Source organism: Colobus angolensis, unplaced genomic scaffold, assembly GCF_000951035.1.
Source record: "Colobus angolensis palliatus isolate OR3802 unplaced genomic scaffold, Cang.pa_1.0 Scaffold690, whole genome shotgun sequence".
Lineage (NCBI taxonomy): Eukaryota > Metazoa > Chordata > Mammalia > Primates > Cercopithecidae > Colobus > Colobus angolensis.
Genome location: NW_012120599.1, coordinates 62277 through 80402, shown reverse-complemented (window position 1 = coordinate 80402; position 18126 = coordinate 62277). Strand labels below are relative to the sequence as shown.

The 18126-nt window shown below is 42.6% G+C and overlaps 2 protein-coding genes across 7 annotated transcripts in view; one reads left to right on the top strand and one right to left on the bottom strand.

Moving 5' to 3' along the window:
• Window positions 1-634: 634 nt before the first annotated feature.
• The window catches only part of CHMP5 (charged multivesicular body protein 5), a 17981-nt gene continuing 489 nt past the window's right edge, over window positions 635-18126 (bottom strand). Inside the window, exons 1-9 of one of the 6 annotated variants that reach the window (XM_011926541.1) lie at window positions 17627-17889; window positions 16656-16760; window positions 14591-14637; window positions 11730-11823; window positions 11230-11301; window positions 5263-5371; window positions 3625-3737; window positions 1985-1989; window positions 635-1333 (exon numbers count right to left, since the gene is read on the bottom strand). In XM_011926541.1, coding sequence (XP_011781931.1) covers window positions 1321-1333; window positions 1985-1989; window positions 3625-3737; window positions 5263-5371; window positions 11230-11301; window positions 11730-11823; window positions 14591-14637; window positions 16656-16760; window positions 17627-17695 — 627 coding nt within the window. In that variant the 5' untranslated portion in view covers window positions 17696-17889 and the 3' untranslated portion in view covers window positions 635-1320. Of the gene's footprint in view, window positions 1341-1984; window positions 1990-3624; window positions 3738-5262; window positions 5372-11229; window positions 11302-11729; window positions 11824-13607; window positions 13635-14590; window positions 14638-16655; window positions 16761-17604; window positions 17896-18126 lie in introns of those variants that run through there. The other 5 variants (XM_011926539.1, XM_011926538.1, XM_011926540.1 and 2 more) reach the window with 5 other exon arrangements.
• BAG1 (BCL2-associated athanogene) overlaps window positions 17797-18126 on the top strand; it is an 11316-nt gene continuing 10986 nt past the window's right edge. The window contains exon 1 of the mRNA XM_011926547.1: window positions 17797-17903. Coding sequence (XP_011781937.1) covers window positions 17797-17903 — 107 coding nt within the window. The remainder of the gene's footprint in view (window positions 17904-18126) is intronic.

Genomic DNA, 18126 nt, shown 5'->3' with positions numbered 1-18126 from the left:
TATAACTAGACAAGAACTCCTGAAGAGAGGAACTGTGATTGTTCTTGGTAACCCCTGGGCTGGTACAGACTTCTACAAAGCTGGTGTTCGTAAATGTTCATTGGTTTGATCTGCAGACACATGAGAGTCAGGTGCACATGGCACTGTGAGGCACCCAGCAAGGCTGGAGGGGGAATGCAGTTGGCAACAAGTTGAGTAAGGAAGGGAGGACAGGATCATTAAAGACCCTGAAATTGGGCAGGAGTTTGAACTTGCTGTAGCACTCCAGGCACCTTCTAAGAAAAGAATGAAGCCGTTTCTTTTTTATTGTTAACAATCCCTCATATGAGAAAAGCCCCTTGCAGTTAACAAGGTACTTATGACCATTATCTCAATTATTCCTCACAAAAGCTCTGTGAGTTAAGCATGATTTTACTAATAAGGAAACAGGTTAGAGAAATTGAATAGACTATTCAGTAGTTAGTAAATGGTAGACCCAGGGCCCAAGCCCAGATTGTTCCTTGCTCTTTCCTCACAATGCTACTACTTAGTTTGGTTTCTGTAGTGGAGTTCTAGGCTGAAATGACATTAAAATTCTATTAAATTTGGTTTCCGCAGTAGAGGTTTTAAGCTGAAGTGATATTATTAAAATGATATCCTTTTGAAAAATATTTATTGAGTATAAATAAATGTCCTATACATTAAATATCAAGAAATATTCATTATTGATTACAAGTCAACATGTAATACTGAGGGAATCATAGAATCGAAATACCCACTCATGATACAGTAGTGATAATTCCATTCCAATAATGGACACAGTAATAACTTGTTCACAAGACACAACAAAACTCATCAAAAAGGCCATCACTTTAACCAACCTATAATACCACAATAGAAAATGATTCTGAATCATAATATGAATAGCCCCAATAATTTCATCTTTGTCTTATCAATTTATCAGGTCATTTTGAGACTGTAGAGTTACACTGTCATAGATTTTTACGATTCCATTTCCTTAGTTTTATTTCAAATTATTATTAATGAATGAAAACAAGTCATACGAGCTAAAGATACTTTTAAACTGAGTTTGTTTTTCATAAGAAAAAAAGGAATCAAATTTTAGTATAAAGAAAACATTTCCCAAGCAATGAGTCTCTTAATGGAAAAAATAAAAGAGCAATGGAATTAAACTTTCTTTCAAAAAAAGGAAAGAAACCTAAATCTGTTATGGTAAATTTGGAAAGATAAATATTTTCTAGTCCCGTAATATGTGTTTGTTTTACAAGATATACTTGAATGATGCAAATCTATGAAGCAGGGATCTGTGGCAATCCAAATTCATCCACCAGAACTCCATCCTGTAAAAAGGAAGCAATGTTTAGTGCCACTATTTTTTCCATTTGATAAAAAAAAAAAGGATTACAAACACTTAATAATTAAAACTCATTTCCAAGTATTTAATCAATCAAAACCAAAATCCCACTCATAAGATGAGAACGAGCTTTTTCATGAAAGGAAAAGGAGGAAGTGATAAGAAGAGAACTAGAAAGGGCCAAAAGGGGGCTCCTCCACAGGGGAAAGAGAGTGAAAGAGGGAGAAAGGGAAATCTGAGAGTAAACCTGGAAAGGGGAAAAGGAGGCTGGGAGGGTCAAAAAGGAAAGGTTAAGCAGTGGGTCCTTGCCTCCAGATTTGCATTTTCACACTGATCCCTAATGTGGACCAATGCCTTTCTTAGCCTCCCAAATCCTTGAAGGAGCAGTGCCCTTGGATAGGCAGTCACTTCCATATCATGCTTTATATAATCATAGGCAGTGATACCACTATCAATGAACACCAGGGCTGCTCTGCCTATGGAGCAGCCATTCTTTTATTCCTTTACTTTAAAAACAACAACAGGCTGGCGTGATGGCTCACACCTGTAATCCCAGCACTTTGGGAGGCTGAGGCAGGTGGATCATTCGAGGTCAGGAGTTTGAGTCCAGCCTGACCAACATGGTGAAACCCCATCTCTACTGAAAACACAAAAAATTAGCCAGGCGTGGTGAAGCTTGCCTGTAATCTCAGCTACTTGGGAGGCTGAGGTGGGAGGATTGCTTGAACTCAGGGGGTGGAGGTTGCAGTGAGCAGAGATTACGCCACTGCACTCCAGCCTGGGTGACAGAGTGAGACTCCATCTCAAAAAGATAAAACAACAACAACAACAACAACAAAACCCCAATATATCCATAGCATATATAACTCAGGAATCTGTGACCTTCTCAAAGTGGAAATAACATAGATGCTTCAGGGACTTGTTACTAGGAAATTAACAAGGTGGGCTACGGTAGTGTTAATAAAAATCATTTCATGGGTTGCTGAGAAAAAGTAACCCATGGACTTGGGACCTTGAAGTTGCCAGAGAGGTCGGGGAGGAGTGGGCAGTTCAGAAAGGCAAGACTATCCCAGGCTCAACAGAGAAGGGAGGGATACAATAGAGGAAGATGCATACTCACAGAAACCAGCAATAATGGACCTAAGAAATTACCTCCTCCCTGCCCTTTGCTCTCACATTTTACACATAGGAAAAACTGATGAGGTTCAAAAAGAAGACATAAATTTCTGCTATTTTGCTCAAAGTCACACTGTGCTCAGCTTGGTTGTCATTATTAGTGGCTCACGCCTGTAACCCCAGCACTTTGGGAGGCTGAGGCAGGCGGATCGCTTGAGACCAGGAGTTTGAGACCAGTTGTGGCCAACATGGTAAAATCCCGTCTCTACTAAAAATACAAAAATTAGCCGGGTATGGTGGCGCGCACCTGTAATCCCAGCTATCTGGGTGGCTGAGGCACGAGGATTGCTTGAACCAGGGGGGCAGAGGTTGCAGTGAGCTGAGATCACGCTACTGCACTCCAGCCTGAGTGACAGAATGAGTCTCTTCCTCAAAAAAAAAAAAAAAAAAAGACAACCATGTAGATTTGGACAGAGCTTTAGGTTTGCAAAGTCCTTTACATATAAGATCTAATTTGCTTGCACAACAATTACATGAGATACCTGTAATTATCTGTATTTTACAGATGCAAGGAAAAGAAAAGCTTACAACAGCTAAGTAATTAGTCATACTTAGTGCCAGGTGTTCTGATTCTTTTGCCTTAAATCAGAATCTTTCTACATTAAGTTTTATGCTTAAATTATTAATCCATAGTTTAGAAAATCTACCCATTCTAAACTCCTGTGTGTATAGGAAAAAAAAAGAAAAAGAAAGGAAAATAAAATTAAAAATCCAGCCAGTAATTAACTGGTGTGTATGGAGAGTGAGACTTTTTCACTGCTGCCTAGCAAGTCTCATGCATGTGTTGCTTACGCTTTTACGGGAAATGTCTAAGACCCATCAATGGTACCCAGTGCCAGCTCACAACAAGGGTGATTATGTATGTTACACAAATTGTCCTTGTATAAAAATATTCCTGAGCCTCAGTGACACTGTTTATGCAGTCAGTTCATCATCCAATGCAGAAAAACCAGACTTTCAAAGGTTCACAAAATAATGACCAGGACTGTCTTTCTTTGTTCTAATGTAAGACTACCTTTTAGATTCCCAGACTTATGGTCAAGCATAAAGCCTTTGCTATTTTGCATTGAAATATAAACAGAAAAAGCTTTCACCTTGTTTTTTGTGTCAGTGGGAACACCTTCTGGAATTGCAGGTGCAGATGCTGCCTCATCCAAATAAGAACTGTCTTCATCAGCCAGAAGCTCATCACCCAGTGCATCCAACTCTGAGATTGAAACAGTCAACATTTTAAAAAAATGTAACCAAGAAAACTGGCAGCTAATAAATTCTCTCATTTATCGATGGACTTGAAAGAAGGCAGTGAAGAGGGCGTGAGATTGTTGTATGCCATGTGACCATTACATGAAATCAGACTCCAAAAATAAGTCTGTGGTAAAATGAGTTGGAAGTACCCAAGAGGAATGACAATAGCAGGTAGAGACTCATCAGGGGCAACTGAAGATGGGAAATTAAAAAATAAAGAAATAAATTAAAAGGTTCTAGGCAAAAAAAGACCATGGACAGAGCGGGAAAGCAGCAGCAGTAATGTAACAGGGGAATCACACAATAGAAATTCAGTGTGGAATGGTTCTGTCATCTACCCAGTTACTCATGCTAGAAACTGACCCTTGACACCTCCCACTTCTTCTACATCCAACCAATCATTAAGTCTTGCCCACTCAATTTTCTAAGATGTCTTCAATCTGTCCACTTCTGTCTGTTTCTGCTACCATCACCCTAGCTAGTCTCGGCCACCATCATCTCTTAAATGGCTATTGCAATAGCTTCCAGACTGCTCTCCCTGAGGCCATTTGACAACCCTTCTCATTTTTTCATGCTATCCCCTACTCATCCTTCAGGTCCCATGCCTCTCTCCCACTACTAACTAGGTTAGAGTCCCTTAGTATGTGCTCCCATGCTACCCCATACTTCTTGCCTATAGTCCGTGCTCTAGTAATTAATTACTTGAAGCAAACCATTTATGTCTTCCACTGCTAGAGAAGCTTCATGAATGTAGGGACTGCATTTTTATTCAGTGCTAAATTCCCACCACCTAGTAGAGTACCTGGTATAGAGTAGATGCACACTAATTATTTGCCAACGATTATTTTTTTTTTTCTTTTTTTTGAAAGGTCTCACTCTGCTGCCCAGGCTGCAGTGGTGCAATCTCAGCTCACTGGAACCTCTACCTCCTGGGATCAAGTGATCCTTCCACCTCAGCCTCCCGAGTAGCTAGGACCACAGGCACACACCACCATGCCTGGGTAATTTTTGTATTTTTTATAGAGATGGGGTCACGCCACATTGCTCAGCCAGGTCTCGAACTCCTGGGCTTGAGTGGATCTGCCTACCTTGGCTTCCCAAAGTGCTGGGATTAGGGTGCCTGGCCCTAATTATTGTTTCTTAATTGGTTTTGCTGTTCTGAGGGAGAGGACTCCAACTAGGAAAACAGGTAGAACAAAATCAAAAGGAATATAGCAAGGAAAGACCATGTGGAGGATACTTACAGATACTAAGCACCAGGTCAGCCTGTACCTGGACTTCCTTCAGAGTTGATCCATCCCACTGTTGTTGGTGGAGTATACAATCTGATGTGGCTGCCTCACAAGCTCTTTGCCCAGGGACTGTACCGTAAACTAACCTTCAGGAAATCCTGATAGAAATTTTCACTAGCATTTGGGAAAAGGTCCCAGGCAGTTGTTCCTTTTGGACTCCAAAACTAAATATACATTACTTTTCTCATAACTCACCTGCTTCTAAATCATCTTCATCCAGTTCTGGGGTGCCATAACTGCGACTCAGTGCTTCTTGGATTTCATTTGCATCTTCCATCATATCCTCTAGCTGGTCTTGTAAATCCTATGGAAATATATATGAGAGGATTTTCTCTTATTTACCATTTTCTTCTAAGTACCCCTTTCCCCTACATTCTCCTTTGAATCTAGACATGAGCAATTTTTAAAAAGATAATGTATGTAAAACGCCAAGCACGTAAACAGTTCTCAAAAACTGTTAGTTCACCTCCCCTAGCCCAGTCTTTGGCTAGCAATTTTTTAATGTCAACAACTGAGCAGACACTCCTCTAAAGGACAGGTTCAAGTAACTCTCAAACATCCCTTCTAATTAAAAGTATGGGCCGGGCGCGGTGGCTCACGCCTGTAATCCCAGCACTTTGGGAGGCCGAGACGGGCGGATCACGAGGTCAGGAGATCGAGACCATCCTGGCCTACACGGTGAAACCCCGTCTCTACTAAAAAATACGAAAAACTAGCCGAGCGAGATGGCGGGCGCCTGTAGTCCCAGCTACTCGGGAGGCTGAGGCAGGAGAATGGCGTAAACCCGGGAGGCGGAGCTTGCAGTGAGCCGAGATTGCACCACTGCACTCCAGCCTGGGCGTCAGAGCGAGACTCTGTCTCAAAAAAAAAAAAAAAAAAAGATGAGAGAATGCTTAAAGAATTAAAAACCACAAGCCCAAAGACTTCCTCTAACAATAACTATGAATGTTACTGACCCACATAATCCCCCGCCTATTTTTGGTGGCAAAATGTGAACTTAAAAATAAAGAATAGAATTGGTGATCTCACTTTATTTTTTACTTTATTTATTTATTTATTTATTGAGATGGAGTCTCACTCTGTCGCCCAGGCTGGAGTGCAATGGTGCAATCTCAGCTCACTGCAACCTTCACCTCCCGGGTTCAAGCAATTCTCCTGCCTCAGCCTCCAAGTAGCTGAGATTACAGGTGTGCACCACCACGCTTGGCTAATTTTTGTATTTTCAGTAGAGATGGGGTTTTGCCATCTTGGTTAGGCTGGTCTCGAACTCCCAACCTCAGGTGGTCTGCCCGCCTCAGCCTCCCAACGTGCTGGGATTATAGGCATGAGCTACCATGCCCGGCTGGATTTGATTTTAAAGTGCCTCATGGAAGCCCAAAGTCCTATGTGAGAATAGATGATTGTCAGCTGTCTAGCTGTCTACTATTACAGAAAGTTTTACTTGAAACATTAAATCAAGCAACTATCTTGATCTAAACTATCAATCATTTTCTAGTTAATGAAGACAGGGAGGTTATTGAGACAAGCAAATTATTCTTCTCAAGTCAGTCAAAGACAGATTACATTGCGTAGAGAAAGGAGGCAAGAGTAGAAACAACTGAAGTGGTAGAAAAAGTGAGTTGTACATGGCCCACCCTGGGTGGAGAATCAGAAAGGGAATCATGATAGGTGTCACAGCCAAGACAAGGCTGGTGAAAAAAATGGACCACGGGCATAAATCATGTGTGAATAATCTACCTGTGCTTAACTGGGAGATTACAAGGCTAAAAATGCAGTTGTCCCTTGGTACACGCAAGGGATTGGTTCCAGGATGTCTGCCTATACCAAAATCTGCCCATACCTAAATCCCCAGTCGGCCCTCCATATGGGTGGTTTCGGATCCTGCAAATACTATATTTTCGATCCTTGTTTGGTTGAAAAGTATCTGCATATAAGTGACTTGTGCAGTTCAAACTGCACTTGCTGTTCAAGGGTAAATTGTAATGTGAAACCAATCTAAGAAGTGGTATAGCATAACAAAGGGCAGCTGGTATAATGGTTAGGAGTGAGACTCTGGAGTCAGATATACCCAAGTTCAATTTTGCCATTACTCAATGAGAAGTAATGTCTCTAAGCCTTATTTTCCTCATTTGTAAAATGGAATTATTAATAGCCATATCTGGCCAGGCACGGTGGCTCACGCCTGTAATCCCAGCACTTTGGGAGGCCAAAGTGGGTGGACTGCCTGAATTCAGGAGTCTGCAACCAGCCTGGGCAACACAGTGAAACTCTATCTCTACTAAAATACAAAAAAGTAGCTCCGCATGGCAGCATGTGCCTATGATCCCAGCTACTCAGGAGGCTGAGGCAGGAGAACCATTTGAACCCGGGAGGCAGAGGTTGCAGTGAGCCAAGATCGCGTCACTGCACTCCAGCCTGGGCGACAGAGCAAGACTCCATTTCGAAAATAAATAAATAAATAAAATAGTCATATTCTCACTGCGGTTATTGTAAGGATTTATTGCAATAATATATGTAAAACACTAAGCACCTAATACTATATATATTTTACTGTGCTAATTATGTACAGAACAATACACTCTTCATATACTAAAATTTCACACAGACAGGAATAGAACTAGTGTTGATAAAGCAAAAGGACCAAATCAGCACCATTTATCCTTCAGAATTTCTACACAATGCAAGACATTTGAAAATTCTGCCGGGTGCAGTAGCTTATGCTTGTAATCCCAGCACTCTGGAACGCAAAAGTGGGCGGATCGCTTGAGCTCAGGAGTTTGGGACCAACCTGGGGAACATGGCAAAACCTCATCTCCACGAAAAATACAAAATTCAGCTGGGCATGGTGCATGCCTGTAGTCCCAGCTACTCGGGAGACTGAAGCAGAAGGATGGCTTGAGCCTGGGAGGCGGAGGTTGCGGTGAGCTGAGACTGAGTCACTATAATCCAGCATGGGCAACAGCAAAAAAGAAAAAAGAAAATTCCTTCCTGACCCCCATAAAGGTGAAAAGGGTAGTAAAATGGAGGGGAAATTTTTTTTTTTAAACTTTGATTTTCTGTATTTCCAAGTACCAAACTGCCACATTATATGCATATTTAACACTCTGCTACACAGAGAAGCACTAGCTGAGTAATAATTAAAAGACAATGAAAATAACAGAGAGAAAGCTAATCAAGTCAAGCTTATACAATAGCATTACACATCAAGACACATCTTCCCAGATCATCTATGAATAGGATTCCTAGCAAGACTCCAGGATAGACACAGAAAAAATTCATCCCATAATTAGCTGGTTTTCTATTGTATAAACAAACAAAAGTAATATAAAAAAATATAAGCACTAAGCTAAAAAGAACGTTGACGCAGTGATATGCAGAAACTGAAAAAAGCAAAAGAAAAACAGACCTACACGCACACAACAGCAAAATAAAAAGTTAAGGCTATAAAACAATGAAAATATTTTCCAAGTAAAGCATTTTAGGAAAATAAATCTAACCAAAAAATTCAGATCTAACTAAAGACACATACACACCAAAAGAGTTAAAGGGGCTCTCCACCTGTCATGCTGGCAATCTATTGGAGGACAGGAAAAGGATAATTAGGCAGGGAGACAGACAGACAACCACAGGTGAGAGACGAAGAGACATACAAAGCATTCACAAAGACCAAAGTTTCTCTTTTGTTCCTATTAAATAGCTTTAATTATAACACAAGGAACCCTAAAAGCAGAAAATACCATTGCATTTCATTATATTTTAATGGCAAATGATATTATACGAAAAAAGATGGCTGGGAGTGATGGCTCACGCCTGTAATCCCAGCACTTTGGGAGGCCGAGGCGGGCGGATCACTTGAGGTCAGGAGTTTGAGACTAGCCTGGCCAACATGGTGAAACCCCATCTCTACGGTGGCGGGCACCTGTAATCCCAGCTGTTTGGAAGGCTGAGGCAGGAGAATCGCTTGAACCCAGGAGGCGGAGGTTGCAGTGAGTGGAGATCACACGACTGCACTCCAGCCTTGGTGACAGAACGAGACTCTGTCTCAAAAAAAAACAAAAACAAAAACAAAAAAAAGACAAGCATACACAGAACACTTCTATCAGTGAAGCTCTTAGAGAGTATCACATCATTTAATTCCATGCATGCAGACACTTGTGGAGGATTAGAGATCAAGGCAACCTAAGAGGGGTGCTTGAAAAAATAAAAAAATGAGAGGGGAGAAATGCCTTCACTTTTTTTTTTTTTTTGAGACAGAGTCTCACTCTGTCACCCAGGCTGAAGTGCAGCAGTGCGATCTCGGCTCACTGCATGCTCTGCCTCCCAGGTTCACGCCATTCTCCTGCCTCAGCCTCCTGAGTAGCTGGGACTACAGGCACCCGCCACCACACCATGCCCAGCTAATTTTTTTTGTATTTTTAGTAGAGATGGGGTTTCACCGTGTTGGCCAGATGGTCTCGATCTCCTGACCTTGTGATCCACCTGCCTCGGCCTCCCAAAGTGCTGGGATTACAGGCGTGAGCCACCGCGCCCGGCCTGCCTTCACTCTTACTAAAGATCAGCATTATCAAAGAATACCTTTGCAGTGGCAATAAAATGCCTGGTATGTAGTAACTGCTCACCCAACAAACACTGCTTGAATCAGGCTGTACAGCTTTCTCTCCCCCCGCCCTCCTTTTTTTTGGCTTTATCTCCTTTTACAGTCTCTGATTCATCAACCATCAAACACTTTCTGAGCACCAACTATGGCAGGGCATTGTTGTGGGCACTGGGGACATAGTAGTAAACAAAATCAAGTCCCTGAATTCAAGGAAATGGACATTCTAGTTAGGGGGTAAAGGTCAAGAGCACCATTTTGTATGCAGAAAGGAAGCCTCTCTCCTCTGACCAGTCACCACTCACTCCCTCTGCCATCTCTTCTTGCCACCTGGGCTGTTCATCTGACAGCTGAGAGCTGCCAAGCTCTTAGGGCTCATCTCCCTGGTCAAAACCCAATTCCAATAAAAAATGCTAACTGTAAGGAACTAATGACATTATTATTAAAAATCTAAAGAGAATTACTAGAAAAGGGAACCAAGTCTACTACACTAGGAGTTGGGCTAAACACTTTACATACACTTTACCTACATACCTTCATTTAACACTCATGACAATCCTGGGAAAAGGCAACAACATCACTACTCTACCACTGAAGAAACAGACTAAGTATCATTGCATTAGTTAAAAGTAACTACTGGATGCTTATTATAGGCCAGGCATTGTGCGTGTAGATATACTAGCTCATTTATTTCATCCTCATAATACAGAAGTTTCTCGACTTATGATAGGGTCACATTCTGATAAACCCATCGTAAGTTCAAAATATCTTAAATAGAAAGTGCATTCAGGGCCGGGCGCGGTGGCTCAAGCCTGTAATCTCAGCACTTTGGGAGGCCGAGACGGGCGAATCACGAGGTCAGGAGATGGAGACCATCCTGGCTAACAAGGTGAAACCCCGTCTCTACTAAAAAATACAAAAAAAACTAGCCGGGCAAGGTGGCGGGCATCTGTAGTCCCAGCTACTCGGGAGGCTGAGGCAGGAGAATGGCGTAAACCTGGGAGGCAGAGCTTGCAGCGAGCTGAGATCTGGCCACTGCACTCCAGCCTGGGCAACAGAGCGAGACTCCGTCTCAAAAAAAAAAAAAAAAGAAAGTGCATTCAATACACCTAACCTACTAAACCATCACTTAACCTAGCCTACCTTAATTGTGCTCAGAACACTTACATTGGCCTACAGTTGGGCAAAATCATCTAACAGCCTATTTTATAATAAAGTGTTGAGTATCTCATGTAATTTATTAAATATTGTACGGAAACTGAAAAACAGAATGGTTACGTGGATACTCAAAGTATGGTTTCTACTGAATACATATAGTTTTTGCACCATCATCAAACTGAAAAATCGTTAAGTTGAACCATGTTAAATCAGGGACAGTCTGTAACTGTATGTGGTATTAGGATCTGAGGAAACTAAGACATTTGGTACCCTTTCTCGAAGTTACTCTACTAGTAAAAGGCAGCCCCAAGATTCAATTCCTCTCCTGTGCTATTCCTATCACACGCACACTCGTTTGGATTCTCTCAGAAACTAGTGCACATTCTTGCAGAAACTAGCATACATCTCACCTCAATCTGGTCGATCTTCACTTGCTTGTATGCCTTCTTCATTTCCTTTACTCCCAGTTTCATAGCATCAACCTAAGAAAAGAAAGAAGAAAACACAATGTTTTAGAAAGTCATGTTGGCTAAATTGTCTTTATTTATTTATTTATTTGAGACAGTTTCACTCTTGCTGCCCAGGCTGGAGTGCAATGGCTCACTGCAACCTCTGCCTCCTGGGTTCAAGCGATTCTCCTGCCTCAGCCTCCCAGGTAGCTGTGATTACAGGTGCGCACCACCACACCCAGCTAATTTTTGTATGTTTCAGTAGAGGCAGGGTTTCACCATGTTGGTCAGGCTGGTCTCGAACTCCTGACTTCAGGTGATCCACCCACCTCAGCCTCCCAGTGTTGGGATTACAGGCATGAGCCACTGCACCCAGCTGGTTCAACTGTCTTTAAAAAGCCATAGGAAAAGAGAATAAGAATAAATAAATGAAATAACAGGAAAAGATGTTTTGGGAGTACCGTGGTCTTGGTGTCCTTCAATGACTGGATGGTATAATTGGCTTGTTCCATGTTAAATGACTGTTGGGCGAGATTGTCCCGCTGCTGCTCATACCTTTTTAGAGTCAACAGAGAATGGCAAATATATGAACCAGACAGAAATCCTCAAGAACAAAGTATCCCCACACTAAATAAGAGTATTTTCTTAAAAAAAAAAAAAAAACTTAAAAATTAGATATCACACAGAAAAATTGGCAAAAACAATTTAATCACTCTAACACAAATATCATTTGATGTGTCCCTCCAGTCTTTTTCCTTTGCATGTACAGTCATGCATCGCTTAACAATGGGGATATGTTCTGAGAAATATGTTGTTAGGCAATTTCATCATTGTGCAAACATCACAGAGTGTATTTACACAAACCTATGCGGTATAGCCCACTACTCACCTAAGTTATATGATATAGCCTACTGCTTGCTCCTAGGCTACAAACCTGTACAGCATGTTACTGTACTGAATATCGTAGCCAATTGTAACACTATAGTATCTGTGTATCTAAACATCCTATAGAAAAGATACAGTAAATATACTGTATTATAATCTTATAGGGGCCAGAGTGGTATAATGCAGTCTGTTCTGTCATTCATTGACAAAAACATTGTTATGCAGCACATGACTGTATTTTAGTTACAACACTATTTTCCACTTAACATTATAGCATTTGCTTTTCTCTATGTTGCTGCATATCATTTTTTTTTTTTTTGAGACAGAGTTTCGCTCTTGTTGCCCAGGCTGGAGTGCAATGGTACCATTTCGGCTCACCACAACCTCCGCCTCCTGGGTTCAAGCAATTCTCCTGCCTCAGCCTCTGGAGTAGCTGGGATTACAGGCATGCACCACCATGCCCAGCTAATTTTGTATTTTTAGTAGAGACAGGGTTTCTCCATGTTGGTCAGGCTGGTCTCGAACTCCCAACCTCTGGTGATCCGCCTGCTTCAGCCTCCCAAAGTGCTAGGATTACAGGCATGAGCCATTGCGCCAGGCCTGCTGCATATCTTAGTATGGCTTTATAATTATTTGCTATGATAAATATACAGAAGTAAAATTCTTAGAGCAAAGGGTAAAACTATTTTTAAGGCTCTTCATACATATAGCTAAATGGTTTTCCAGAATTTTGAACTCCTTGAAGACAGGCATATTTTATTTTGTTTTATTTATTTATTTATTTGTTTAGAGACAGTCTCGCTCTGTTGCCCAGGCTGGAGTATAGTGGTGCTGTCTCAGATCACTGTAACCTCTGCCTCCTGGGTTCAAGCGATTCTCCCACCTCAGCCTCCCAAGTAGGTGGGACTACAAGCGCATGCAACCACACCCAGCTAATTTTTGTATTTTTAGTGGAGACGGGATTTCACCATGTTGGCCAGGATGATCTCCAACTCCTGACCTCAAGTGATCTGCTGTCTTGGCCTCCCAAAATGCCAGGATTATAGGTGTGAGCTATGGTGGCCAGCCCCAGGTGTGTTTTATTAATTTTGTACCCATAATTAGGTAATCCATCTGACCTAATATAATGTCTGGTGTTCAAAATGTTTTTAAAATAAAGTTTTATATCAAATTATAATATTACCTCAAAGACTTATGTCACTATGTTCTTTATACAATATTGGAAACAATCTATCCAACTAGAAAAAGAATGGTCCAAAAAAAAAAAAAAAAAAAAGAATGGTCCATTCATGGTGCAAGCAAATGGTAGAATATTATAATCTCATTAAAAAATGTAAAGTTTCCAAAGAATATTTAAAAGAACAGGGAAATGCTCATGATATTAAGTGGAAAAGGAAAAGCTACATATACACACTACAATTTCATTTATTCTAAAAAGTTATATGCACACATACCACATATGCAGAAGCAGAGGAAAGAAACTGGAAGAAATTAGCATTTTAAAGGTGGTTATTTCTAGCAGTAAGAATCTAGGTAAATTTTATTTTCTTCTGTTCATATTTATGTATTTTCCAAGTTTCTACAACGAACCTGTATTCTTTTTATCACAAAAAAGGTTACTTAAAACTAGTAATGCTACCAATTAAGAAGGTAAATCATTTCACCACACTCTCACCAGTCTAGGCATTACAATTTCTTTTTCCAATTTGATCTAATCTAAAAGGAGGAAGATGGCATCTGGTATCTTATAAAAAGTCATTTTAATATAGGAAGAGAGATACTGACAATCTTTCTGGTTCCTCAATAGCTAATTACACCTGATCTCTATAACCCTGCAGAGGAGCTCATCAGCTGAACAGTCCACAGAGGTAGGCACCAAAGATACTAGTTAGCTTCTGCTCAAAATTGGGACATAGTCACCTAAAACAAATTAAGGATCTTTAAATTTATTATGGTGGGAGGGAACAAACATTTAGGATTCCTAACTTTACAAACAAAAACAAAAAAGGTACACTCTAAAATAAATAATAGGAAAACCAAACCCTACAGATCTGGTCCAGAACAGTAGTCACTAACCATATAAGGCTACTTAAATTATTTAAATTGAATAAAATTTAAACTTTAGCTCCTTAGTCACACCAGCCACATTTCAAGTGCTCAATAACCACTTGTTGCTAATAGCTACTGTATTGAGCACACAGATATAGAGCATCTCCATCGTGGCAAAAAGTTCTATTTAGATGGAAGTTGTTACAACAGATATTGCTGAACACGTAGCGGGGAAGAACCCAGCTAACTGTATTTAATTACATGTCAATGAAAATTTGTAATTAAATCAAGAGTGCTTAGAAAATAGTATGAAAACCTGAAGGAATGGAAGACCATTTTTCTTTTAGTTAAACCTGCTGTGGGGAAAGAAATTGTATGTGTAACTTACATCCGCTTTTGCTTTAAAACTCGCAAGGCTTTCTGCTTGACCATATTCTGGAGAGAAAAACAGATTTAATAAAAATAAGGTGGAAAACACACATACAGTAAAAGAAATTTCCCATAGCCTCAAACTCACATGCCTACTTCCTCTCTTCTTCAAAGTAGTAGGCATAATGGCTCCTGGATTCTGTTCTTCCCCTCCTCAAAACAGGTATCTCTAAGGTCCAGTCTTTAAGCCCTAGCTCCTATCTGTCTTTGCATCCCACATCCCAGAGTCCTGAACTACTTTCTCTTTTCCTAATGTATATTATCTCCGCCTCTAGCCCCAAAAGTGCTGATTCTGTATATCCAGTTGCCTTAGGGAGATTCTTCACTTGTATAGCCTATCAACTTAACCTCAATAATTCCAAACTCCTAAACCTTATCTCACCTTGGAAATAGGTAACAATGGCCCACCAATCTCTCACCTCTCTAGGTTGAAAATCTTTATATCAACCTTATCTTTCCTCTTTCTGTAGTTTGTTCATGCACAATCACCCTGTTAGCTGATTTCAGAACTCACTTTCAAACTGATTCTTTGGTTTCCTACCACCATGGTTTGGGCTTTCATTGTCTCAAATCTAGATGGGCTTTCCTGCCTCTGGTTGCTCTTCATTCCCCATCATCCACTAAGATGGCTGGGAAAAGCCTTCCTTTTCTATAGAATGCTGTAGACCATTTTATTTGTCTTCTCCAATGAGGAAGGAAAAACAGGTATTATTACTTCACAGATTATCATAACTTACATTTACTGAGTACTACTTTATCCTAGACATAGTGGTACACATCAATTTTGAGGCGGAGTCTCGCTCTGTCGCCCGGACTGGAGTGCAGTGGCCGGATCTCAGCTCACTGCAAGCTCCGCCTCCCGGGTTCACGCCATTCTCCTGCCTCAGCCTCCGAGTAGCTGGGACTACAGGCGCCCGCCACCTCGCCCGGCTAGTTTTTGTATTTTTAGTAGAGACGGGGTTTCACCGTGTTAGCCAGGATGGTCTCGATCTCCTGACCTCGTGATCCGCCCGTCTCGGCCTCCCAAAGTGCTGGGATTACAGGCTTGAGCCACCGCGCCCGGCCAATTACCTCATTTAATCCTCATACTGTATGGTAGGTATTATCTGTTTTACAGATGGGGAACTAGAGGTTCAGTGATACCCAGGCTCACATGGTTAAGAAGTTATGGATCTGGAAAAAACAAGGTAGTTCTATATCCACAATCCATGTGCTTAAATGCAGTACTTTATGTTTCTACCTAACAGGAGTGGAAAATAAGTGACTTTATCAAGGTCACAACTAGATGGCAGGGACAGTGTTAGTATTAGAACACTGGTCCCAGACGCCTAGTTCAGTTTTTCCCAGCAGGCCACTCCTTAAGCAGTCTAATAAACCAACCTAACCTGACCAGCTTGGCAAGTCATTGATCTTGAGCACAGCCTAGTCTTCCTCTCCAGATGACCACGTTCTCAGTATAATATGCTAATTCTCATGTACATGCTTTTAGACGTGTGACCAGCATCTCTTTCCACCAGATCAATCCCCAGCCTCCCTTCCGTATTTGGTTGCAAACTCTCCTCCCTAAAGGATACACCCTCACATGTTTTCTCCTTATGAGACTGTAAGCATCTCTTCTTTAGGGATGCTCACAGCCCCTGCACTAGATCCTGTGTTTTTTTTTTTTTTGAGACGGAGTCTCACACTGTCACCTGGGTTAGAGTGCAATGGTGTGGTCTCTGCTCACTGCAACCTCCGCCTCCCAGGTTCAAGTGATTCTTCTGCCTCAGCCTCCTGAGTAGCTGGGATTACAGGCGCTCGCCACCATGCCCGGCTAAGTTTTTGTATTTTCAGTAGAGACGGGGTTTCACTATGTTGGCCAGGCTGGTCTCAAATGCCTGACCTCATGATCCACCCGCCTCAGCCTCCCAAAGTGCTGGATTACAGGCATGAGCCACCGTGCCCAGCCAAACTAGGCCCTATTTCTATAAATGCTAAAACTAGGCTGTGCCAGCACCTTGTGCAGCAGTTGCTGCCTATCTTACCTTTGCAGGACCCTCTCTCATCTTCTTGATCTGATCCTTATACTTCACTAGCTCAGCATCCAATCGAGAAATCTTCTTGTCAATGGATTCTGCCCTGCTGTCCACCTTGGAGGAAAATATCAAATGCACTGGTACTTACTGCAATACACTTAATCCAGAAGGCACAGGTAGAGAGGAAGGAATACAGAGGAAGAAAAGAGGAGCTTAAGGGGAAGGGTGAAAAACAGTGGTTCACAAAGAAGGGTATTCCCAACCAGAAACCCTGGGCTTTTATAAATTATACCCTGACCTCCCCCACCCCGCCGCCACACTGCCCCAATTCTGATATACCAGGTAACCCTCAAGTGGGTTGGGGCAGAAAATAATTTGGAAATCACTGAGTTGAGTTGGAATTTCCCTAGAATCAGAGACTAGCCAGGCTGAGAGCTCATCCAAGAGGCGCGTGAAATGGGCCAGTGCCCAGTGAAACCAGCTAATTGTAGATCTAGTGCCATTTCCTAGATCGGGGATGGTGGCTTAATCTGAGGGGCCAGGATTCTGAGTTTTGTGTTACTGAGATCCAAGACTGAGGTACAGATATGTTGACCTAGGATATCAAGCTGAGTCCTGATGTGGGCTGGGGATGACAGATGGAAGGGTAAGGGATCAGGCAGGACAAGGTGGGAAGGGTGTATGGGCCTAGGGCTGGGTGAGGTGAGAGGATCAAGGCGAGAGTGAACGGACAATGGGCATCAAAACGGGTTGGGTGCTGGCAGGGTAAGACAGTGATGGGGTTAGGGGGTCCCTGGTTTGTGGCGTTAGGAATGACTTGGGTAACTGGGATGAAGGGGAGAAGGTGGGATAGAGAGGGCCGACCTATAAGGGGCCCAGGACCCGAAACGAAGTGGAAGAATAGGGGCCCGGCACCGGGGGTGGGCGGGGTCGGGTGTGTCAGAGGTCCTGAGCCTACTTATGCATGATCAAATGCCCACCGTGCCAATGCAGTCAGTCAGGCTGGGCGGCGGAGCCTTGGGTTTCGCTTTCCCGAAGAGTCGGTTCATCTTCAGCGGCCGCAAAGAAACCCAAACACTACAGCAAAACCAGAAACGGAAGCAGAGTCACTCCCGCCTCGACTTCCGGCCCCTCTGTGCGCAAGCGCAATATGCCCCCTGGCGTTTCCCGATTCTTTTTCCGGATTTTCAGCCGGGTCTTCCGGGGAAGGAGAGCAAAACAACTTGGTGCACTCGGAGAGAGCCTGCAGGGGGCGGGGTGTTGGTGGAAGGAGTGGGAGGGGTTTTATTGTAGTAAGGCGGGGCCTCAGTTGAGTGGGTGGGGCCTGGGGGGGCAACTAAGGCGGCATAGGGCGAGGGCGGGGCCGGCAGGGCGGGGCGGGGTTGGGAAGCAGTCGGGCGGTGTTGTAGGACGCCGCGCTCAGCTACCATCGCTGGGCGGTCAACAAGCGTGGGCCTGGCTCAACGCGGCGGGGCGCGGA